This window comes from Hemicordylus capensis, chromosome 3 (assembly GCF_027244095.1).
Source record: "Hemicordylus capensis ecotype Gifberg chromosome 3, rHemCap1.1.pri, whole genome shotgun sequence".
NCBI classification, from domain to species: Eukaryota; Metazoa; Chordata; class Lepidosauria; order Squamata; family Cordylidae; genus Hemicordylus; species Hemicordylus capensis.
The window spans coordinates 328,607,329-328,632,558 of record NC_069659.1 but is presented as its reverse complement, the minus strand read 5'-3'; the positions used below and the strand labels follow the sequence as shown (position 1 = coordinate 328,632,558).

At 42.8% G+C, this 25,230-nt stretch overlaps 1 protein-coding gene across 2 annotated transcripts in view; it reads left to right on the top strand.

The window, feature by feature from the left end:
* IFT80 (intraflagellar transport 80) overlaps nucleotides 1-25,230 on the top strand; it is a 143,255-nt gene that overhangs the window by 76,385 nt on the left and 41,640 nt on the right. For both annotated transcript variants that reach the window (XM_053313030.1, XM_053313031.1), the window contains exons 9-11: nucleotides 11,739-11,918; nucleotides 17,503-17,621; nucleotides 18,281-18,355. In XM_053313030.1, the coding sequence (XP_053169005.1) occupies nucleotides 11,739-11,918; nucleotides 17,503-17,621; nucleotides 18,281-18,355 (374 nt within the window). The remainder of the gene's footprint in view (nucleotides 1-11,738; nucleotides 11,919-17,502; nucleotides 17,622-18,280; nucleotides 18,356-25,230) is intronic.

Genomic DNA, 25,230 nt, shown 5'->3' with positions numbered 1-25,230 from the left:
TAAGATGTATTTACATTAGTTAATTTATGGCATAAGGACATTACCACTCATGTAGCAGAATTTCTTTGATGATTTTCCCATTATTTAATGGATTTTGAACATCAAGTTAGTGGAATCTTAAAGGGGAAAAGTTGGCTATTCTGCCTGTCAGGAACTTAACCTGAGATCATAAGTATTCTTTGCTGCTATCAGCGATGGTGATGGTTCCATCTACACTCTACCGAAGCTATCAGCCAACCTGGTGGTTCGGCTCCTGATCCAAAACATTGTTTATCTCAAAATTGTTTATGGGGCCTGTGCAAAATTTTGGCTGAGGCTGAATATTCTGCACAGTCCCCCTGGCACCATGTGGAGGTGATCATTCCCACCATGCAATACTACACTTTGCCCAGCTCCAATGGGCTCATTCAAGGGCCCTCTTGAGCCCCTGCACCATCTTGGAAGGTGTGCACGGAGTGCTAGGAAGTATAGTTCTTCCCAGCAGCTGCTTTTCCCACAGAGCTCTTAGGAGAAGGTTCTATCTCTCTTCCCAGCACTGAGAAAGGAGCAGTACTGTACAGAAGTCAACACAATGGGAAATGACTCTCACATTGAAGGTGTTTTGCCAAAGTGGTCTTCAGTTCAAAAATAGTGCAGATCACTGCTATAAGGGATATATCACGTTGAATTTATAGAGGCATTTGCATTTCTGCTTCTAGTGAAGTAGATTTTGTGAAGGTATAACATGCCAAAGAATGACTTTGTCGTATGGCCTGGAAGCACATCTGCTTAGTATTTACATCAAATTATTGGGCAGTACAGTTTAATGAGTATTTGGTCCCTAATATTATGTTCATGCATTATATTGCAAATCTCAGATCACTTTCATTAGAAAGGAATGTTAAGAGCTTCCTGCTTTTCCTGATTGTTGGCGTCTGTATTACAAAAAGTGATTATTAAGCCCTAAATAAACAGACACAAAGCAGAACAATGGGATGCAAAAATTATGCCAACATCACAATATCCTTCCATCATTTAACATAAAAATATGCTGCTCCGGAAAACACCAATTCAGGCATTCCCATCTGACGAAATCACTATGAGGAAACATACTTTTGAAAATGGCATTTTGCTGTTTGAATCTCTACTGCATAATCCATTAGTTCTATATTTTTGGTATATGTGTTTTTTGATAAGCCAATGCCTGTTTAAATACTCTGCGTTGTGTCAAATTTTACATAACTGTTGCTAGAAGAACTAGTTGTAATGGTCCATGGATAGCATAGTAAAAATAGTAATACTACTACAATTATATTAGAACAGGGATGCACAACTCGAATGTCCTGGTGGGCCAAAATCAACCACCAGTTGGTGTGTGGGGGCTGAGTTCAGTTTTTAGGCCCCAAATTTAGGGCATTGATCATTAAATTAATATTTAATTAATAAGAAAGAAGACAGTATAACGATCATGAAATGCGAATTTCCACAATGCACCACCTTTTTTCAAGACCTCTTTAATATGCAAATATAATAAAAATATAATTATAATTATATATATAAATTTCACATGCTAGCAAATTAATGCTCAGGATCATCCAGCGCAGATTAGAGCCCTACATGGAAAGAGAAATGCTGGTGGTTCAAGCTGGTTTCAGAAAAGGCCGAGGAAGAAGAGACATCATTGCTGATGCATGCTGGATAATTGAGAAAGCCAAAGAATACCAAAAAGAAATCAATTTGTGCTTTATTGACTACAGAAAAGCCTTTGATTGTGTCGACCATGTCAAGTTGTGGAATATCCTTAGGAAAATGGGCATCCCAGAACATTTCATTGTTCTCATGAGAAACCTATTCACAGGACAGGAAGCCACAGTCCAGACAGAACATGGTGAAACAGACTGGTTCCAGATCAGCAAAGGAGTAAGACAAGGCTGTCTACTTTCTGTTTATTTATTCTGAAACATATACTGAGAGAATCTGGATTGGAAGAAGATGAGTGTGGTTTTAAAGTTGGAGGAAGAAACATCTATAACCTGCGCTATGCTGATGACACCACTGATAGCTGAGAATGTGGATGATCTGTAAGCTCTAGAAATGAAAGTCAAGGAGCACAGTGGAAAAATGGGACTACGACTAAATGTAAAGAAGACTAAACTAATGACAATGGGCACAGCAGTTAGCCTCAGAATTGATAATGAAGACATTATCAGTTTGTTCAAAATGCGGCAGCCAGATCGGTCTCTGGGGTAACCCAGAGAGACCATAATATGCCTGTCTTAAAACAGCTGCACTGGCTGCCGATATGTTTCCGGGTGAAATACAAAGTGCTGGTTATTACTTTTAAAGCTCTGAATGGCTTGGGTCCGGGTTACCTTAGAGAGTGCCTTCGATGTGATCCCCATCGCTCGTTGAGGTCATCTGGAGGGGTCCATTTCCAGTTACCACCGGTACGTCTGGCGGCGACTTGGAACTGGGCCTTTTCTGTAGCTGCTCCTGGTCTATGGAATGCACTCCTGGCAGATATCCACAGTTTAGGCTTGCTGTCAGCCTTTAAGAGAGCCCTAAAAACTTATTTGTTTGGCCTGGCCTTCCAAGGCTTGTAAAGTGTTGTTGTTTTTTAAAAGTGTTTTAAATGGTTTTAATTGTTTTTGAATTGTTTTTATATTGTTTTTAGCATTATGTTTTCAATTGTGTTTTTATATCTTTTTAAAGCTGTTGTACACTGCCCAGAACCCCTGGATGGGGCGGTTTTAATAATAATAATAATAATAATAATAATAATAATAATAATAATGGCTTTTGGCTTAAACACCTAACAAGCCTTCATAAACAAATATCAAAACAGTTCAATCACATTTTGCAAGGCGGTGAAATTGAAGAATGGCTAACAACTGGGAAAACTCATCTCATAATGAAAGACCTAGCAAAAGGTGCACTTCCAAGTAATTATAGACCGATAACCGGCCTGCCAACCATGTTCAAATTATTAACTGGAATAATAGCAGATGAAGTGATGCAACACTTATTAACTAACAAACGACTTCCAGTTGAACAGAAAGGAAATTGCCCGAACATCAGAGGCACAAAAGACCAGCTGCTGATTGACAAAATGGTTTTAGAAAATTGCAAGAGAAGAAAAACAAATCTGTGTTGCATGGATTGACTACAAGAAAGCCTTCAATTCCTTGCCTCACACATGGATACTAAAATGTTTAGAAATAACTGGTGTCAGCAAAAACATTCAGATATTTATTTAAAAAAAGCAATGAGCATGTGGAGTACACAGTTAACAATCAATGGCGAGACACTTGGACAGGTTAGCAATAGCAATAGCACTTACATTTATATACCGCTTTATAGCCGGAGCGCTCTAAGCGGTTGACAATGATTTAGCATATTGCCCCCAACATTCTGGGTACTCAGGTTAGCATTAGAAGAGGCATTTTCCAAGGGGACTCACTATCCCCTCTGTTGTTTGTAATCGCCATGACCCCACTTTCACAAATACTAAACAAAACAGGCCTTGGATACCAAACATCTAAAACATCAAGTAAAATAAACCACCTGCTGTACATGGACGATCTGAAGTTGTATGGAAAGTCCCAGTCAGAAATCAAATTACTGCTAAACACTGTCCATATATTCAGTAGCGGTATAGTAATGGAGTTTGGTCTAGACAAGTGTGTTGCATTAATAATGAACAGAGGAAAAATAAGAAAAACAGAAGGAATAGAACTGCCCAATGGGAGCAAGATCAAGAACCTGGAAGAGAAAGAACATTACAAATACTTGGGCATTCTCCAGGCTGATAACATTGCACACGCTGAAGTTAAAAGAAAAATTGGAAGTGAATACATCAGGAGAGTTAGAAAAATCCTCAAGTCCAAACTCAATGGCAGGAACACCATACAAGCCATAAACACCTGGGCTATACCTGTTATCAGATACACTGCAGGAATAATAGACTGGACCCAGGCAGAGTTAGAGATGCTAGATCGTAAGACCAGGAAAATCATGACCATCAATCATGCTCTGCACCCCCGCAGTGATGTAGATAGGCTATACCTCCCTTGCGGCTCAGGTGGAAGAGGAATGCTACAAGTCCATCAAACAGTAGAGGAGGAGAAAAGAGGCCTTGAAGAATATATCAAGGACAGTGAAGAAGATGCACTTCAAATGGTCAATAACGAGAAACTATTCAACACCAATGAAAGAAGGCAGGCCTACAAGAAACAACAAGTCAAGAACCGAGCCAAAAAATGGAAAAATAAACCCCTGCATGGTCAATATTTGCACAATATAAGTGGAAAATCAGACATCACCAAGACCTGGCAATGGCTTAAGAATGGCAACTTGAAGAAAAAAACAGAGGGTTTAATACTGGCTGCGCAAGAACAGGCACTAAGAACAAATGCAATAAGAGCAAAAGTAGAAAAATCCACAACAAACAGCAAGTGCCGCCTTTGTAAAGAAGCAGATGAAACAGTGGACCACCTAATCAGCTGTTGTAAAAAGATCGCACAGACTGATTACAAACAAAGGCACGGCAAGGTAGCAGGGATGATACACTGGAACATCTGCAAAAAATACAAGCTACCTGTAGCCAAAAATTGGTGGGACCATAAAAAGTGGTATAAAATGAAGATGCAAAAATATGATGGGACTTCCGACTACAAACAGACAAACATCTGCCACACAATACACCAGATTTAACTGTAGTCGAGAAGAAAGAAAAACAAGTTAAAATAATCGACATAGCAATACCAGGGGATAGCAGAATAGAAGAAAATAACAAAATACAAAGATCTACAAATTGAACTTGAAAGGCTGTGGCAGAAGAAGACCAAAATAATCCCAGTAGTAATTTGCGCCCTAGGTGCAATTCCAAAAGATCTTGAAGAGCACCTCAACACCATAAGGGCCACAGAAATCACCATCAGCCAATTACAAAATGCAGCTTTACTGGGAACAGCCTATATTCTGCGACAATATCTATAACAACAACAAGAACAATATTGATAACAAAATTCTGACATCCCAGGTCCTTGGGAAGGACTCGATGTCTGGATAAAACAAACCAGTCAATAACACTTGCCTGACTGTGTAAACAAGACATAATAATTGAAGACATTGACGCTTCTGCCTTTTAGGATCGACCATCAACAGTAAAGGATCCAGCAGTCAAGAAATATGCAGCAGACTAGCACTAGGTAGGGTTGCAGTGAAGACCTTGGAAAGGATATTTAGATGTCATGATGTGTCTACACCTACAAAGTTTCGAATGGTTCGGACAATGGTTTTTCCCGTGACACTCTATGAATGCAAAAGCTGGACTTTGAAGAAGCAAGACAGAAAAAGTATTGACACTTTTGAACTTTGGTGCTGGAGAAGACTTTTGAGGATACCATGGACAGCCAGAAAAACAAACCAATGGATCATAGAACAAATCAATCTAGAATTTTCACTCGAGGCACAAATGACCAGGCTCAAACTATCATACTTTGTACACATTATGCGAAAACCCAGCTTCCTTGAGAAGTCCATAATACTAGGGAAAGTTGAAAGAGAAGAGGACAACCAGCAGCAAGGTGGATGGACTCGATTACGACAGCAATTAATGCACCACTGAGAGACCTTAAAGGCCAAGTTGAAGACAGATCATCTTGGAGAGAATCTATCTATGTGGTCGCTAAGGGTCAACACCGACTTTACGGCACTTAATCAATCAAAATAATAAATCAATAAGAAACCCATTAAAATGCATTTAATTAAAATTAAGTTAACTGTTAAAGCTCTGGCAGGCCAAGATTAATTAAAGTGGTTTTTCAGGTTGAGGCAGTGGCCAGGAGTGCTTTTTATCTGCTTCGGCTGATATGTCAGCGATGTCCATTTTAAAACAATGGTGCATATGATGGTAACCTCTAGTTTTGACTACTTTAATGCACTCTACATGGGGTTGCCTTTGTACATAGTCTGGAAACTACCATTGGTACAAAATGTGACAGCCAGACTAGTACCTGGAACAAGCCAAAGGGACCATATAACACCAGTTTTGAAAGAAATGAACTGACTGCAGATATGTTTCTGAGCAAAATACAAAGCGCTGGTTATTACGTATAAAGCCCTTAGCAGCTTGGGTACAGGATACTTAAGAGAGCACCTTCTTTGTTGTGAACCCTGTCACCTATTAAAATCATCTGGAGAGGTCTAGTTATGGTTGCCACCAGCTCGTTTGGTAGCAACTCAGGACTGGGCCTTCTCTGTGGCTAACCTAGGGTTTTAGAATATGCTCCCTGTTAAATAAAAGCATTTCCTCTGTTTGCTTTTAGGGAGACCCTCAAGACGAACCATGTTTCACAAGAATATATAGGTGAAGCTGCTTCTTGAAGCAAAGGTTTATACAAAAACACATTTTTGTCCTAGATAAGACCAATAACAATTCCTGTAATAATGGTAGCTACAAAAGACCCTGTTGGGAATCTGATCATATCCATGATTACTCATTTCATACATTACATTTGTGTTTGGTTTTTTTTTTTAACTTAAAATTGTTTTTTAAGCATTTTAATTGGTTTTAAATTGTGATTAAAATTGTTTTTATATTGTTTTAAGTAGTGTGTTTTAAATGTTTGTTTTTATGTTTTTTAAACTAGTTGTACATCGCCCAGAGCCTCTGGATGGGACGTTTTATAAATGAACTAGATAGATAGATAGATAGATAGATAGATAGATAGATAGATAGATAGATAGATAGATAGATAGGCATATACATGGAGACAGTTGGGATGCTGCCCTTAGATATATACTGCTTAGTTGCATACATTGACTATTAATTCTTTCAAGTGTTTCAGGATGTTTCTGCAGTAGTACCCTCCTTTAGTGTATCGTCCTGGAAAGCAACTCCTTCTCACACCTCACAAAAGTTTTGCTAAATTGTGCTCGTGCATAAAGCAGATAGCAATTTGTTGCGTTTTGAATTTTCAGCAGGAAATTAACACATGCATTCATCTGTGTCACTTGCAGGAGACACAGTGGGCCAGTTCAGACGCAACACAGAAGTTCAGTTATACTTCAGCATTCCTGGCTTGTTTTTTTGTCTGAACACACCTCTGAAATTCAACTGAGGTTCAATTTGGTCCAACAAAATTTGTAGCTGGTTTGTTGGTTATAACCACGCTTTAGTTCGGGGTTGCTTCTGAACCGATCCTGGTGGTTTATTCTCAGCTTGTTGCAAGAGCTCAGGCTCTGACCACAGAGATGCTGGCACAGAGCAACCAAGAAGCAACCTTTCTGTGGTTTTTCTTCTGCATACACTTGGGTGAAATCTGCCTAGGAGTTAGGCAGACAAAAAGCAAAAAACAGAGGCGCCAGGGCCCTGGAAATTACTGTGCAGAGCCCGCAGTGGGGGGAAGTGGCAACTTGACCCGCCATCTACTAGTGGCCTGCTAGTTGCTGCTTTTACAAACAAGAGGTGTGGAGGCACCTTTGAGCCACTCCTGGGAGAAGTAACTGCAGAGTTGGCAGTGGCAGGGAGGTGGCAACCCGACCCTCCATCCCTCCTGTGGCCCTCTTCAAAGTGGTGTGTTGTATTCACACACAACATGTGGTTTCGTTGTGTCACACATGTGGCTTCCACAACAAGGTGTGGCTTCAAAGGTGTATGAATACAACTTAAACAGGTTTTAAACATTTGTTGAAATATCTTACAGGCAATTAATTTGTACTGGCTGTGTGTGTGTAGGAGATTAACTATTTTCCTCCTGTGAAATGGCTCTGATCCAAATACCCTTCTCCCAGCTGTTTGGGGTGGGGGTGGATTCAAGACATGCATTTATATATTTCTGACAATATGTTTAGTTTAGCCATGTATGTCTCTCAATTCCAACTGCTCTTTGGTGTCTCTCTACCCACATTCCTCAGACAGAGTGGTATCACCTTCTCTGTGTTCTGATCGAGCTTCCAAAATTCCAAAAATCTGAGAGAAATGACCAGTTGAAATGAGGAAGCCATCTCAAGTCTTTAGCTCCCATTGATGATACATCAAAAGATTATTCTTGGCAATTAGTCAGCAGTTGTCTTAATGAAGGAGTACTCATCCAGCTGCTGTAACACCATTAGTACATTGTTATTACTTAATACTTCCAGTTAGGGATGTGCACAAACCAGTTCGGAGGCCCTGTTATGGACCTCCAAACTGGTTCAAAGGAATGGCAGTTTTGCTGGTTCAACAGCAGGGAGTTACCTTAAGGAGCAGGGAGGGTGCTTCCCCCCGCCCCTGGACCATGTTTTCCCTGCCCGCACTGTGTTCACAAATGGTCCTTCAGGGCAGCAGCGTACCTCCTTGCCACCCTGGTGCATGTCGGACCGGAAGTGCCCAGTGCGTGTGCACATGTCCCATACACACATCGCATGCATGCACACTGGGCACTTCTGGTCCAATGTGCACCAGGGCAGCAAAGAGGTACGCTTCCACCCCTTGGGACCGCTTTTGAATACAGCATTGGCGGGGGAAACGTGTGTGTGTGTGTGTGTGTGTGTGTGTGTGTGTGTGTGTGTGAGTGAGAAAATCACCCTCCCTGCTTCTTAAAGGTACCCCACCCACCCCCGTCGAACTGGCCACTGCCAGTTCCATGCACATCCCTACAGGAGCTTAGGTTGGCATTTATGTAGGATGGGATGCGACAAGTTGCATAACTACGGTATCACAGTTGGTGAGGTAGTCCTTGCAGATGTTGTACTAGCCATTGAGGATGTTGTGCTAGAGTGGGCTGGCCCTGTTTTGCCAACAGCAGCCATCACTGATTAGTGCAACCTACCACATCATGTAGAACTGTGCAGCATCAATCAAAATGGGCAAAAATAGGTAGTGAATGTACCAATGAAAAGCATATCACTTTCTTCCTCTTCACAAATACCCCATGAGATAATATTGGGTGTGGCACTCCCACCACCATCCCTTTGGGCCTCAGATGTGTGTGAGAGCTAGGTTGGAGGATTACATCACCCCCCTGAGTCTTGAGCCTACTGGAGTTCAGCCTCTAACTGTTAGTCCTCAAACCTGGGGAAGTGGATGCCTGGCCATCTGTCTGTCTTCCTTCTCTTCTTTATCAGCTGTGTAGCTGTGACCGTATATAAGGCCTCACAAGCACACTGGGATCTTCTTCTACTGAGAAGAGGGACTTCCTCTTTTCTGCTCCCCTGGTTGTTGGCCATACTCTCCCTCTTGTTGCCCAGTAATGGGGCAAATATTGGCCCAACCAGTCTCTATAATCCCTTAGACATTGTACCTGCTATGCAGAGCTTTGTGTTCTGTTGCTCTGCTGGCCCTTCCTGGGGATTTTCAGTAACAATGTCAGCTCGGTGATTGGAGTAGCCATCCAATAAGCTCGAGTTAGGTGAGTCCCAAGTGACAGATTAAGTGAACATACTTCTATTTTATTTTATTTATTATATAATTTATTACCCCTCTATTCAATCAAATATGATTCCCTGAGTAGCTTGCAGTATTACTTTCAAATCATTTTTTTTGTATTAAAAAATGAATCCTGACTAATCCATTGAAATCAACAGAACTTAAGTTAGTCACAACAAACTTGTCTCTAGTTATTTCAGTGGTGACTGATGAGGATTCACTTTCTTTCGATACAACCCATTCACAATAAACTCTCCCCTTCAGAAATTAGACTCCGGGCACAATACATTGCAGCACATCATACAAAAGTCAGCTTTAAACAGAAACAGAAACAAAAACTAAAAGGCCTGAGAAAATCACTTGGTGCTGAAAAGATATCAAGCATGGTGTCAGGCAAACTTCCTTGAAGAGTAAATTCCAGAGCCAAAGTGCCACCACTAGAAGGCCACCCCACTCTAGTCATCACCCACCTCATTGCTGATGATGGTGGGACCCAGAGTAGAACCTCTGAGAACAATCTTAACACATGGGCAGGCTTGTGTAGGAGAAAGTAGCCCTTAAGACAATGCACTCAAGGCTTTAAGGATTAATGTTAGCACTTAGAATTGTGCTTGTAAAGGGACCAGGACCAAGTGGAGTTATATGGGGACTACTGAGATATGTCCCCTATGCCATGACTGCCAAGAGGAGAGGAAAAGAAAGCCCTTTGTCCGGGACCCGAAGGTAGCAGGCAGTGGAGCCATTCCCTGGCTCCAATGCCAGAGTTCTTCCTGACCACAGACAGAGAAAAGAAAACTGAGCAAAGGATGGGTTGCATCTGAACTGTGCTTGCTGACAGGATGTGACCTGTCTTCCGCTCTGCTTTCATTTCTCTGCCTGTGGTAGGGATTCTGGTGCTGCAGCCAGAGGGCAGGGTCATGCTCCTCTCCCTGACCACAGCTACTCAGCCTGAGCCATCCTGCTGTGCAGGCAAAAAAGAAAACTAGACACATCACATCTGGAGCGTGTTTGCTGCTCCTCTCCCCATTGCGACATTCACTAAGTTGCTGAGTGAGAGTGTTTGCTTGTCACCTGACCCCAACCCCAGCCTCATGATCACTTAGCTCTTGCGGGGCAGGAGGAGGGCCCCAAGGCTATGTTTGGTCACAGGCCCCAGCTACCTCTCTACAGCCCTGCCCTATATCTATTCCTGGTCAAAAATCTAGCCACTGTACTTTGTACAAACTTAAGTTTTTGAACAGTCCTCAAAAGCAGCTTCACACACAGCACACTGTAATAGTCCAAACAGGATATTACCAGACTATGGGTGGGGTCCAGACTTCCTCTGTCCAGGAAGCAAAGCAGCAGGTGTGCGAGCTGAAGCTGGTGAAAGATGCTTTGTGCCACAGAAGCCATCAGACTTGGGCATCCAGATACTGTATATCTGATTCTTTGGGGAGTGCAATCCCATCTAGAATTAGTTGAATAGCATATCCCAAAGCAGATGAACCACCCACCAGCACAAATGGCAACTGGCCCAAGCTCACCTGGTAATGTTAAAGCCTAGGCAAGGGTTTGATCTTGGCCTTTTGTTATTGCTGTAATGTTGCTTTGGGAGTATTATGCAAAATCTCTAAATCTAAAACAGAGGAAAGCCATGTGAAATCTTATGCCACAATAAATCTGCAAATCTCTAAAATGTCTCAACATGTTATCTTCTTTGCTGCCAGACTAACATGCTTGCACTTCTGAGGGGCTCTGAGCAAAAATTCACAGCCAAATGTGAAAAATCCCCTTTCCCTGCACACTGTTCAATTCCGTTTCATAAAGGATGCCATCCTCTGCTCCCACTGTGTGTATGTGTGCTGGTATGACCTCTCAGTTGTTTGGCAGCATTCTCTTAGAAGGAGACACCTGCAGGGGAACCACAAAGAGTACTACTCTTCCCCTTCTCCGCACTTCCCCACCCTAACATAAAAAGAGTCCTCTCCTCAACCTAACAAGTGTTCACTGTTGTTTAGAAATGTAAACTTTTGTGGTGACAAACTCATTCCTTAAAAGCCTTTATCTGATTACAAATACATTTTGGCTGCCTAACGTTCGGTTACCTACAAAAGTGTGTAAAAGCTCCCCCCCCCACACACACACATTTTCTTAATTTGCTCTTCCTCATGTTAGAGCTTCAAAAAACTATTTACAATTTACTAACTCTATCCTTAATGTTCTAGAGGTCAAACAATGCAGAACTGATATTATCCTTGCCTAGAGGGCTGATAAGTTGAAAGAGACAGATAGAACAAAAGTGTGTATAAACATTTAACAAAAACAAAGTATTAATTCATTTTTTGTTTTTTGAATATTTTTGCAGTGGTCCTATGCTTTAGAGAAACCAAACACTGGCAGTATATTTAATATTGCTTGGTCTATTGATGGCACACAAATAGCTGGGGCTTGTGGAAATGGACATGTGATTTTTGCCCATGTTGTGGAACAGCGCTGGGTGTGGAAAAACTTTGGAATAACGTTAACTAAAAGAAGAACCATGGAGGTATGTGTTGGATGTTTCAGGTTTTCTGATTGGCAGAATATTTCTTAAATACATGGCTCACCACAGTGGTGAACGCAAAATTAACTGGTTGGTTTGAATGCCTTTTTCTGTTATAAATGAACTGAGCAAATGAGTGACATCAGTGTCTTGGGCCTTAAATATTCCCAAGGAGATCTCTTCAACTATCAGCTAGGTTTAGTAGCTTTCAGTATGTTCCCAGGGAAATAAGCTTGTTGACTAATATGCTTATGAACTAAGGCCAGTGTTCACAAGCTACTGTCATCTTGTTGATATTAAAAAGACTACTCTGGAGTAAATGAGCTGTGGCTTGAACCCTAAATTGCTGCAGTGACCGGAAATTCAGAATCAAAGCCATGTTTATGCTAGAAATTTATTTTATAGCAGCTGGCAACAAAGGTACAGCTGCAGAAGCAATTGCATAATATCCAAGCATAGATAGCTTGGGTTTTTTGGCTTAAAAAAAACACACACACACACACAACCAAAACGCAAACAAAAAAGCCTCCCTTTATATACGGCTGTGGTTTACCATTATAGCAGCTGCAGCATTCTTGGTTGTTAAAATAGTGCACGGTTTTCTTCCAAGAGCAGGGATAACAAATGTGTCTGTTTTCTTTGATCTCAAAATAGGTAAATTAGTTGAGTGCTACCCAAAAAAGTGTAGTAGTGCTTTTTGATTCATCTTAACCCACAATATTTCAAATTGTTTCCAGCTAGGTAAGCTATCTATTATGAGGTATTCTTTACTGTTAGATGGGTGGTTTTATTGGTAGACCTGATTTAGTCATCTTGATTAGGGAATTGTTTTTAAAAGCAGGCGTTAATGTGCTTAAGATCAGATTGCTGACAACAGTTTTTTAAAAGTCCCTATATTAGTTCCAAGTTCAAGTGGCAGATTTGCTTCCTTTAAAGTTCTCATTACTGTAAATGAAATGACCCTGAATATGAAGTAGAATTCTAAATGTAATTTCTTTTAAAATATCTTGGCCTGAATTAAAAAATGAGCCTGAATATTTGAAAGCAAATGCATAAATAGATATTTTTACCTGCTAAATGTTCTATCTTCATTGACCATACACAGACTCATAATATCCCACCCAGAGGACAAGAGGATAAGATACAATTTTTGTTGTTACAAGTTTTCCCAATTACACATTTAGTGTTAGAGTTCAGGCCAAGCTTTTCAGTCCTGGGTGCCCAACATTAGGCTCCCAAATCTATAATTAGGCACCTAAATATCTTTTGGCCTGAAGTGAAGTCGTCTTTGATGCTGAATATATAATTGGGAAAACTTGCAACAACAGAAATTCTATATTGCCCATCTGTCCACTGGGTGGGATGTTATGAGTCAGTGTCTGGGAATACAGAAGACAAATTGGCAGGTAAAAATCATATTTTTGCCTTCATTCCCAGACATCGAATCGTAATGGATGACTCTGTCTAGTAATCCCTGAAGCTTTAGTTATATTTAGCTTGTACAGCTTTGTAGGAAAGGTATACAATAGAGTTTTCACTAGTACTGCATATGAATGACCTGTGGAAATAATAGAAAGTATATTTAAGTTACTGTATTGAGATTGTCTGAAAAGAGGAAAAGGCCCCAGCCCGGCTTTCACCTTTCGTTCGTAAATACGAATAAAGGCATAGTTATCATGACATTTCCTCCCTACCACCAGCACTCTGTATAATTGCTCTGGTTAATTTCCTTTATATGGTTTTGTAAGTAGAATACCAGAGCTGACTAGACCCCTAGTGGCCTGGCCCTGGTTTACTGCTTATAAATTGTTTAGCAAAGTCCCACCCTTGAATTGTGAATTCTCACTTGCATTGCCTTGTTCAGAAAAGTGCGGGAAAGGATTTTTCTCTTTTTATAAGATGATATAATGGTGACAATATACACATACTCCCATACTCTAGAAGAAACTTTTAGACCTCTTAATGTGTAAATAAAACAAATAAAATATCTTCCATTTTTATTTGTTTTCTGTACGCATTAAAAAGGTCTAAACCTTTCATCTTTTCTCTTTTGACAATGTTCACTTTCCAGATGTCCATTTCCCAAGAAGATTTCCCACAAGCCACCATGAATTTAGTATACTTAATGAGGTTCCAGTTGGCACTCCGGGCTGATGGTAACCATTATATAAAATTATTAATCTGGAGCCTGGAAAATTCTCCTGCAAGGATAGAAGAGTCTCCATGGGTTTCCCAGAAGCTGTACCTTTCTGAATGAATTTGCATGATGTCAGGCAGTCATGCAAATTCTCATCATTCTCAGGTCCAAACTTAACAAGTCCCTTTAAATACATACAACAGAATGGGCATCTACTCATATACTCATACTAGACCCATTTCAAACTGGCTTTCGAGCAGACTATGAGGTTGAGACTGCCTTGGTTGGCCTGACAGATGATCTCCGTTTAGATTTTGATGGAGGGAATGTGACTCTGAAGGTCAACTTGGATCTCTCAGTGGCTTTTGATACCATTGACCATGGTATCCTGTATGGTCACCTGAGGGAGCTGGGACTAGGTGGCACTATTTTACTGTGGTTCCACTCCTACCTCTCAAGCAGATTGATGGTGTCTCTAGATGGTGTCTCTTGGAGACTGTTGCTTTTCAAACTGAGAGCTACTATATAGAGTTCAACAAGATTCCATACTGTCTCCAGTGCTTTTTAATATCTACATGAAACCACTGGGAGATATCATCAGGGGATTTGGTGCAGGATGTTACTAATATGCTGATGACACCCAAATCTATTTCTCTAGATCAACCTCATAAGGAAATGGCATAACTTCCCTAAATGCCTGCCTGAAGGCGGCAGTGGGCTGGATGAGGGATAAGAACTTGAGGTTGAATCCAGATAAGACATAGGTACAGGAGAACCTCGATATTCATGGGGGTTTTGTACCAGGCTGCAGCCGCAGATATGAGAAACATGAATATTGAGTCATTGGGGGCTATGGGATCATGAGGGTTAGGTTCCTGGTTGGCCGATTTTTGCTGGGGCGGGGGAGCTTCTTACCATGCTTTGCTGCTCCCCCGAGTCATGCTGTGTCCCCAAATCGGCCAAAAATCAGTGGCAGGGTTTCTTGTTCTTCTTTTTTAAAAAAAAACAAAGATGAGAGTCACTTTGTGGCTCCGTTAAAAGAAAATGGCAGCCAGAAATAATCTCCACAGTCATTTCTGGCCACTTCCGACCTGTGGATACATGAGGTCATCATGTTTATCCCCCTACCCCACATATGCCGAGGTCTTTTCCCCGACCACAGATATGAGAATCCGCTGATAACAAGGTCCATCTGTATTGTTTTGGGGGGGGGCGTGTTGCCTGTTCTGGATGGTGTAACCCTGGACCCAAAGCTCTCTCTGGTTTCCCAGACTGCGGCAGTGGCTAGGAGTGCTTTTTATCAGCTTTGACTGATACGTCCACTGCAGCCATTTCTGGTGGTATATGGCCTCAAAACAGTGGTACATATGCTGGTAACCTACAGGCTAGATTTCTGTAATGTGCTTTATGTGTGGCTGCCTTTGTATGTAGTCCAGAAACTGCAATTAGCATAGAATGCAGTAGCCATATTGATTTCTGGAGTGACCTGAAGAATAAAACCGATTTCAAAAGAGCTTCACTGGCTACCGATATTTTTCCAATCAAAATACAAAGTGCTGGTTATTGCCTATAAAGCCCTTAATAGCATGGGTCCAGGGCACTCAAGAGAGTACCTTCTCTGTTACGAACCCCACTGCTTACTGAGATCATGTGGGGAGGTTTGGTTACAGCTACCAGTGGCATGTTTGGTGGTGAAGCAGGACTGGACCTTCTCTGTGACTGCCCCAGCTTTAGAATGCACTGCCTATCAATATGAGAGAGTCCCTGTCTCTGGCTGTCTTCAAAAAATTTCTCAAGACACAACTGTTTTCTCATCTTCTATTAAATCTGTTTTAAAATATTTGGTTTATTGTTTTAAATTGCTGTACACCGCCTTGGGATGTATGGGTTAGGCAGTTTATAAATGTGATGAATAAATAAATATGGTGAATTTCTTTCTAACATTGGCACAATCCATGTCCTAACAAATGTTTATGGAGAGACATGGTGCACAGGTTTCATGCATGCCCATGCATGGGCTGAGACAGCTGTGCATGTGTGCCTGGATCCAGCTGTAAGACGAAGTGCAAGGCAAAGATCCTCTGCTCTCAGGCATTTAGTCCAGCCCCATGCACACAAGCTGATCCTATTTGAGTTTGGCGACACACAGCAACAAGGCATTTAACTAGTTCTGTACGCTTTCATGGATGAAATACTTTTCTTGTTCCATTTTAATCATTGAAACATATGATTTTACTGTTCAGTTTTACTGTTCAGTCCTCCTGGCAGCGACTCGGGATTGGGCCTTCTCCCTTCTCTGTAGCAGCTCCTGGGCTCTGGAATGTGCTCGCTATGGATTTTAGAGGCTTTAGAGTTTTAACAGCCTTTAGAAGAGCCCTTAAAATATCTTTTTAGGCTGGCCTTTAGTGATTACTGAAATGATTTTAACTGGTTTTAATTTTGTTTTAATGAACTATTTGTTTTTTATCTGTTTTTCTATTTTTTTTCAACTGCCTGGAGCCATCTGGGTGAGGCAGTATAGAAGTCGAATAAATAAATAAAGTCCAAGTTTCATATTGTTGTTGTTAAAGCTAAATACAGTGGCTGACATCCATAGCAGCCTTTTGGTAGTGTGAAAGGAAGATGTACCGATGTAAGGGAGAGCTGCCTTAGCTCTACTGGGACCATGTTACCTCTGGTACACAGTAGGGGAGAATTCTGATTATTTCTTCTGGTTCCAGGAGTGCTCTATGTCACTTAAAAATGTGTCCCTAAGGATTGCACAGCCCTCAAGGACACATTTTCAGGTGACACAGGTCACTCGCAGAGCAAATAGTAAAAAATTCACTCCCCACTTCTTGTGTGCCCATAGCTGGAGCGGTAGTGAGAAAGCTCTCTGGATATCAGCCACTACTTTTAGTTCTACTATATAAAAATGAATGAGCCCTAGGGTTTTTATTCTGTCAATTAAGAAGGAATTATAACAAAAAATAGGAAGTAGTGCTGTGGATTTGATGAGTTTAAATATTGAGTTGTAGGCAGAGTTGTAGAAATGTCATTCCGCTCATGCAGCAAGGCTTTCCTGCCCCCTGCTCTGCATAGCAGGCCCTTGCACTCAATCCACTCTTCACAGAAGGTGTCTGCACCCAGTTTTCTACAATCCTCCCTACCATGCAATCTCCCCCACACCCCATCCCACCCCCTTCCAGAGTGTCCCATGAGCTTCCGGGAAAGTTTTCCAGAGAGGTGCAAGGGGCTGTTGTGGAGAGCAGGGTGTGAACAAGCTCCATTGTATGAGCAGGCTTATACAGCTCTGGATTCAACCCATTAGAATGTTCATTATTATTATTTTTAAATAACTGACTTCATTCTGTGCAATGCTATTGGAGCTAAGAATGAGCCCAATATACTCTGGTTTGGGTTTTTTAATTATTTAAATTTTATTTAACCATATGCTTTTGTTTCCATTAGGTTCGTAATGTACTTAATGATGCAGTGGATTTACTGGAATTCCGTGACAGAGTCATTAAGGCCTCTTTGAACTATGGGCATTTAGTAGTTTCAACATCTCTTCAGTGTTATATATTCTCGTAAGCAGTTTGAATTAATGAGACACAGTAATATGATAAATTGCAAAAATGTTAGTTTCATACATAAGAGCTTCTACATGATTTGATTTGGGAAGCATCCATTCTTAAATGGATATATCCCATAAACCTAAAGTAAATGTCATAAACTTTTCATAATTGCACATGGAATTGGCTGGCTACATTTGTTTTTAGCATGAGTGAGACTTTCACAGTGAAACCATATGTTATTGCTTAACAGGATCCTTTCTCCTAGTGCAACTGTGCACTAATTCGTCTGTGTTTTTAAGCATCACTTATGCCAAATACTTGAACTACTTTTTTCAACTTGGAGTAAGTTCAGGGGTACAGTTGACGAAGTTGCTTGAAGAGAAATCTTACCAGATCTCTGGTGGCAGGTAGCGTGCAGGGTGAACTGTGTTCTTGTCTCTGGATCATTCATTTGTAACTAACTTTTATAGGAATATTGGAAAAATTTGTGTTAGCTATTGGATAATTAGATTCTTTTATGATAAACTGAAAAGTAATTTTCTGTCTTCTATGTTATTTGAAATCGAATTGTTTCAAAGATGACTAGCTGAGAAAATCTAACTACATTGTGTCTTTGAAATGTCTCTTGTATTAACAGTATTCTAATCTGTTGCCCTCCCCTTCCTTTTTAGAATTAAAAACTGGAATACACCATTGATTTTTGACCTCAAAGAAGGAACTGCTAGTTTAATTTTACAAGCAGAAAGGTAACTTGCTTATGACAGTACTTCTAACAATTTCCTCTTATTAATAAAATATTTACTTAAGCTGTGTAGGAGAGTAGGATCGTATTTTGAAGAAATATGCTGTCAACTGTTGATTTCAGTGATACTGATTGGAAAGCAACTTCCCAATTAGGCCTGACCTGACTTATGGGGCTATTAAGTCACTGAACTATTTGTTCTGCTTGTGCTGTTATGTGGTACGCCTACCTATGAATTTGGCATCAGGCAGTCTCGATTATAATCTGTGTAGTTGGCCATGCCCCACAACAGGAGACTGGACACGATAGCCATTTGCAGCCCAATCTCCTTGAAAGTAAGTTAATTTACTTGGAAGTAAGTCCACTAGGTCTGACAGGATTTATTCCCAGCTCAGTCTGCATAGGATCTTGCACATTTATTTTCATAGTGTGCTGCTGCAGACAAAATGTTTCTGATTATTTAAATATGTTAATGCAATAAGAGACAGGGTGCAGAATTTCATCTCCTTCCCTCAACACTCCCATCCGGATGTAAATTCCTGTGGTTAATTATTGGCTGGGTTCAGACGTACAAGATAACCACAGTTATAGCTGGCCGAGGTTGTAACTGCAGTACATCTGAATGTGCAAAACTGCAGTTATGGGCCAAAAGCTAACTTGATGTTGCCTCGCAAAACTGCATTTAGAACCTTCTGTTTTCTCTAAGCTTTGCTGACAACTGAGGGTCTCCGTAGAGATCCACGGTCCCTCACAGCTGGGTCTTCTGCACCTGCAAAGGATGCCCTCAGAAGACTCCATAGCTCCATTTAGGCGCTCACTGGCCCTTTAAGGCGTAGTGATATTGGAGCCTACAAAGCTGGCTGCAGAGCGCCTCCCTCTTGAGTTACTTTTTGTCCACTGCTAGTGTTGCCTCGGGAAGGATCTGTTCCTGTTTTCCCTTGTTCCTGTAAGATATTGTAGTTTTATTTATATCTTACTGTCTTTCTGGCTTATGGACTGTTACTTGACTATACTCTTTGTGTTTCGGACTGGTTTTTACTCGACTTTCTAACCTCCAACTCTTTCTGGACTTTGCTTAGTTTTCTACTTCAGCTTAGGCATTTCCTTCTGAATTTTTGGCTGACTCTGGATTGTTTTGGGGACTTAGCTCTGTCTACTCCTAAGAGTTTTAAGTGCTGCATTACTTGTGGGGGCACAATGCCCTCTTCCAACGGGCATTCTGATTGCCTCATCTGCTTGGGTGACTCATATACTACCAGTGCTTCTAAAGTGTGCCTATCTCTTAAAAAGAAAACCCGCCTAAGTCGGGAATTTTTCCTCAAGGCATCTTTGTATGAAAATATTCTCCACCTGGGAATGCCAACACTGAGTCCCCCATCCTCGCCAAAAACAGCGTCGTCTGGTCCATCAGCGATGTCGGCCTTGACTTCGGCATCGTCAACTGCCAAACTCAACTTTGGACTCAACTGCCTTTAAGAAACCTCAGGAAAGAGGGCGGGAACAATTGCATAAACATGATCACCATCGCTCCATGTCAGGAGGGTCCCACAAGAAAAAGGTGAGACACACTTCTACGACCTTGACTGCAATAGCATCGGTGCCGGCTAGGTTGCATATGACGCCGGGCTCGTTGCCGAGGGTCTCGACTCCATCAGCAAAGACGCCGTTGCCTTCATCAGCTCAGCCTGGGACTTCTTACTCACCTCATCCCTCGTCTTCGAAGACTACTGCTCTGATGTCATCCGTGCCAGGACTCTCGTCTATGTTTGGACCTTCAGACCCATCAACATAGATCGGTGCTGGCTCCATCAGCTTTGATTCTACATTCGGCACCGAGGCATTTGTCAACTTTGAGAGTTCCAGCCTCGACGCCGTTGACACCTACAACTTCGGCACTATCGGCTCCGATTGCCACTACGTCTGCCCTTAGAATTTCACCTGTTTGTTCGGTGCCGCCATCACCCAGCATTATCTCTCAAAATTGGACTCCTGCACATTCACCTACCCATTGTTCTCCAGTCCTTCCAGTGATGCCTTCTTTAGATTCTCCTGTGTTGCAAGCACTACGTCAAGAGCTGGAGCACCTTCTGGGATCCACAAACTCTACTCCATCAGACACTACTTTTAAGGGCTTCGTATTATCTCAAGGGCTTGATGAGGATGAGCTGTGGTTGCCTGTACAAATTCCTGTATAATTCACCTGTCTTGCCTTATGATTTTCACAAATACAGACTCTGGAAAACCATGCATCTCCGGAGGGATATACCAGACTCTTTGGATGTGCAACCTGCTGACCCTTTCAAAAAGCCGGCTGTACCACCTGCACCTGAACGGTCTGCCACAACACTGCCTAGAGTGCTGCAGCCCACACCAGTGCTGTTGGTGTCACCTGCTCCTGAGCATCCTCAGCTGCCTACGCTTCTGGTGGCCCTTGATCCTGTGCACTCTGCACCCTCATCTATGCCTGCATCACCTGCTCCTCCTTCACAGCTGATACCAAGGGACTCTGTTCAGGAGGACCCTGATTCCTATGGGGAGTCCTCGTACCCCTTTGATCCGGACTCTGACTCTATTGATATGCTGCTGAACACTTCTCCCAATGATTCTGTAGGGATTCAACCATCAAACTCCCCTTCTGAAGAAACTAAATCTTATCGAGTACAAATCCAAGAAATTGTGAAGGCTTTGGGCCTGAAGGTTCCTCCTCCAGAAGATACTGTTACAGACCCTGTATATAGTTACCTGGCTACCACATCTGTAGCACATCCCACCATGCTACTAATGCTCCCGTCCCTGGTGGCTGCTTCTAAGGCAGCTTGGTCGACCCCAATGACTTCTGCTCTTCCTTGTATAAAGATGGAGAACGTTATTGAGTCCAAGAGGCCTCCTGCCCTTTTCTGTCCAAACATCCAGTGCCAAATTCTCTAGTAGTGGACTGTGCACTGCAAGCCAAGTCTGCTAGTAAACATTCGGTCTCTGTAGATAAGGAAGGTCATAAACTGGACACCCGTGGTGCAGACATTTTACTCTTCCACATATCTCCCTCTCAAGGTGGCTAACTATTTGGCCTGCATGGCCAAATACCATTTATCTATTTAGTTATTTAAAATATTTCTATACCGCCCAAAACATGCATCTCTGGGTGGTTTACAATTAAAATCATGTAAAACATTAAATCAATTAACAAAATCATTAAAAAAAACTTTTAAAACCCAGTATTAAAATTATTTTAAAATATAAATCTAATTAAAAGTCTGGGTGATGGAAGTGCATTCCCAAGTCCAGGTGCTGCAATGGAGAAGGCCCATTCCCGAATAGCCGCCAGATGAGTTGGTGGCAGCTGCAGGCAAACTTCTCCAGATGATCTTAACAGGCAGTGGGGCTCATGGCGAAGAAGACATTCTCTTAAATACCCAGGGCCTAAGCTGTTTATGGCTTTATAGGTAATGACCAGCACCTTGTATTTTGCCCAGAAACGTATCGGTAGCTAGTGCAATTCCTTCAACACTGGAGTAATATGGTCTCTCCTAGATGACCCAGAGACCAACCTGGCTGCCGCATCCTGAACCAACTGCAGTTTCTGGACTACGTACAAAGGCAGCTCCACATAGAGCGCAAGCCCCAGCCTAGAGGTTACCAGCAGATGTACCACTGTTTTGAAGCTGTTCGTAACAAGAAACGGAAGTAAGCTGGCATATCAGCCGGAGCTGATAAAAAGCACCTCTGGCCACTGCCTTATGGGACAACTAGAAAAATGAAGCTGCTGCCCTGCCTGAGCCTTTTAAGAGCAGGTTCCTATCTACTCTTAAGTCAGCAGACCTTACTAGGCAACAGTTGAGCACAGCTAAACAGCTGACCGAGACAGAATTGGAGGTGTTAGCCGGATCCATTGTACTTCGTCACCACGCCTGGTCCACTCTACACCTCTGGAACTGGGTATGAAAGAAAAGATTGAGAATCTCCCATTCGATGGTGAGGGATTGTTTTCAAAAGACACTGACAAAACGATTGAGAAACTTAAGAAGTTGCACCATACCACTAAGAGCTTCACACAGTCCCAGCCATCTTCTTATCATCAGAGATATTGTCCTGCTTTCGAACAGAGGTACCAACCCCATCCTTCTCAAGATAGAGGAGGTTACCGTTGAGGATCCAGGCCATATAACAGGTGCCCTTCCATCAGCGACAAAAGGGCCAGCAAACAAAGCCCAAGTCTCAATAATAACCTTAAACAGTCATTTTAATGTTTCAGACCCAGAAGTATATCTCCCTGTTCCTCCAACTGGCCCTGCCTCACCCCCTTCCTCCCTTCATGGCCTCAAGTGACATCAGACGCCTAGGTGTTGTGCATAGTGGCCAGAGGCTATGCTTTTGAATCTGACTCTCTACCTGCCCATGCGGGCATAAAATACGCTCACCCAATTTCCCTCTTGAAGAAGAGGTTTCTTCGCTGTTTCAAAAGGATGCCATAGAACCAGTTCCACCTTGCTCGATGCACACTCTGTTCTACTCCGGGTACTTATGATGGGTTCTGCCCTATATTGGACTTGGAAGAACTGAACAAGTTTGTCTGAACGTCCAAGTTTCACATGATTTCTTTACAGTCGATTTTACCACTACTGTGGAAGGAGGAGTGGTTTGTGTTCTTAGACCTGAAGGATGCTTATTTTCCACATCTCCATAAGGCCTCGATATCACCAATTCTTGTGTTTCTGACTGGGCATTAAGGCCTACTAATACAAAGTGCTCCCATTCGGCCTCTGTACTGCTCCTAGAGTTTTCACTAAGCGGCTGTCATTGCCACCTGGTCTTCATCCCTGCCCTTTGCCCGTCATTATGCTGTGGACTTGTGCTTTGCTTTAGTGGCAATTTTGGTTGGGTGGTCTTAAAGAAAGTATTGTAACCGCTAGTACCTATCTCCTTTTTACAGGAGCTAGTCACTCACCCAGTTATGAGGGACCATGGATCCCTACAAAGATAAAACAGGTTGTTTAGCTGTAACTTATGATCTCTGTGGAGATCCATGGTCACTCACAACACCCGCCCGGCCATCCCCTCTGCTAGAAACCTAAGTATGTAGTACACCGCTCTGGGCTCCTTGGCGGAAGAGCGGAATATAAAATGTAAAAAAAATAATAATAATAATAATAAACATGATTTGTTTACTTATCTGTGCTGCTGTAGATTGTCTGTTGTCTTCTCTATCTCTCAATGCCATCAGTCACTTTGTAGTATCCAATTCAGGAACCGAAGAGGGAGGCGCTCTACAGCTGGCTTTGTAGGCTCTGATATCACTATGCCTTAAAGGGCCAGTGAGCTCCTAAATAGAACTATAGATTCTTCCGAGGGCCTCCTGAGCAGGTGCAGAGGACCCAGTTGTAAATGACCATGGATCCCCACAGAGATCATAAGTTACAGGTGAGCAACCTGGTTCTTTGCCGCTGAAGTGTTATGCCCGACTGCTGATTCAGCTATAACCATGGTTTTGCACCCATTTCCAGACTGCAATCATAGAGCTGGCGGCACAGACCCACCCAAGGACATGGCTGCTCCATGCTTTCAGCACTTCTTGCTGGCAGCCTCTCAAAAAACCAGCCATACCCCTGTCAGCCGTGCAGCTGTGGAGTTGCCAGGCTACAGGGATGCTACCTTGCCCCATCCTGAACTGCCCAGCCTATGAAGCTGCACAGCTGCGCAGGGGCACCCCCGATTCCCACTCTGTCCCTTGCTCCCCACACCTGGTAAGTGATAGGGCGAGGGCACGGGATGACAGGAAGGGAACTCAGTGCTTTGCTTCCCGAAAAGGGAGCAACAGTTATGTATGTTCATGAGCACAAACACTCCAAGTGGAAGCACAAGCGGGGCACCCCCAGCATGACCCTGGGAGGGAGCAAATGGCTGCAGGGAGGGGGGAGTATAAAAGGCAGACCCAAGCAGGAAAGCTGGAGCAGCCAAGTTATATTTTTTACACAGAAAGAGTGGGTAAGGGGGCTTCAGTCTCCTTCCCTGTGTGGGGATGTTTGCCCCCTAAGTCTTGCTCCTGAGAAGAATCATCTGTGGGCACGAATACAAAACTTACCAGATAGTACTCTAGCTGCAGGAGGTAATACTCTCGATGTATGCTGCACAGTGCTCCATTATCCCACAGACTGCTCTCTCATGAGAGTGGCAAACTAAGGGGAGCAAGGGAGGATGCTCCATGCAGGAAAGCTGCATGGACAGGCACTTGGACAAGCGTTGTCCTGGTCTCAGCGACTGCCTTCAAGCCACAGTCAAACCATGGACCCTGCCAGTCTGCACGTCCATGTGTGGGTGTGCGCCACTGCCCGCAGCCCTGAAGGGCATGCCCATTGTCCCAGGGCAGCTGGAAACTAGGGCTCTCCTCTTCCAGGAATCCCTGCGCCAGGAGATCTGCATATGGCGCAATGCTGGGCCAGACTTGGGAATTTTGAATGGATGTAAGGGTCTGTGCTGCAACCCCCTGTCTGCACCATCCATGCACATGTTTTGAGTGCGGGGTGCTATTCGTAGGCTTTGAAAGCTAGCCTCCCAGCAGCGATTCCAGAGCAGCCTAGCTCTATCCAGCACCTTCCCCTTTGTGGCATTCATCCCCCCCACCCGGCTTACTCATGATCAAGGCTGGTCACCAGGGTCAGTCTTGGGTCAGCTGAGATCCTTCTTCAAGGATACAGCCACCTCACCTGGACTCACTGGCCAGGCATGTGAGTGAAAGTCCATGGGGCACCCCCAGAAAATTCATGGTGGTGGTGGGAGAAATGCCTGGACAAAGCATCACTGATTCAAGAGGGCAATACATCCCATCTTCCCAACAACACCTCCCTCATGAGAGTGTCAGCCATGGGGGCTCTGAATAGAGCC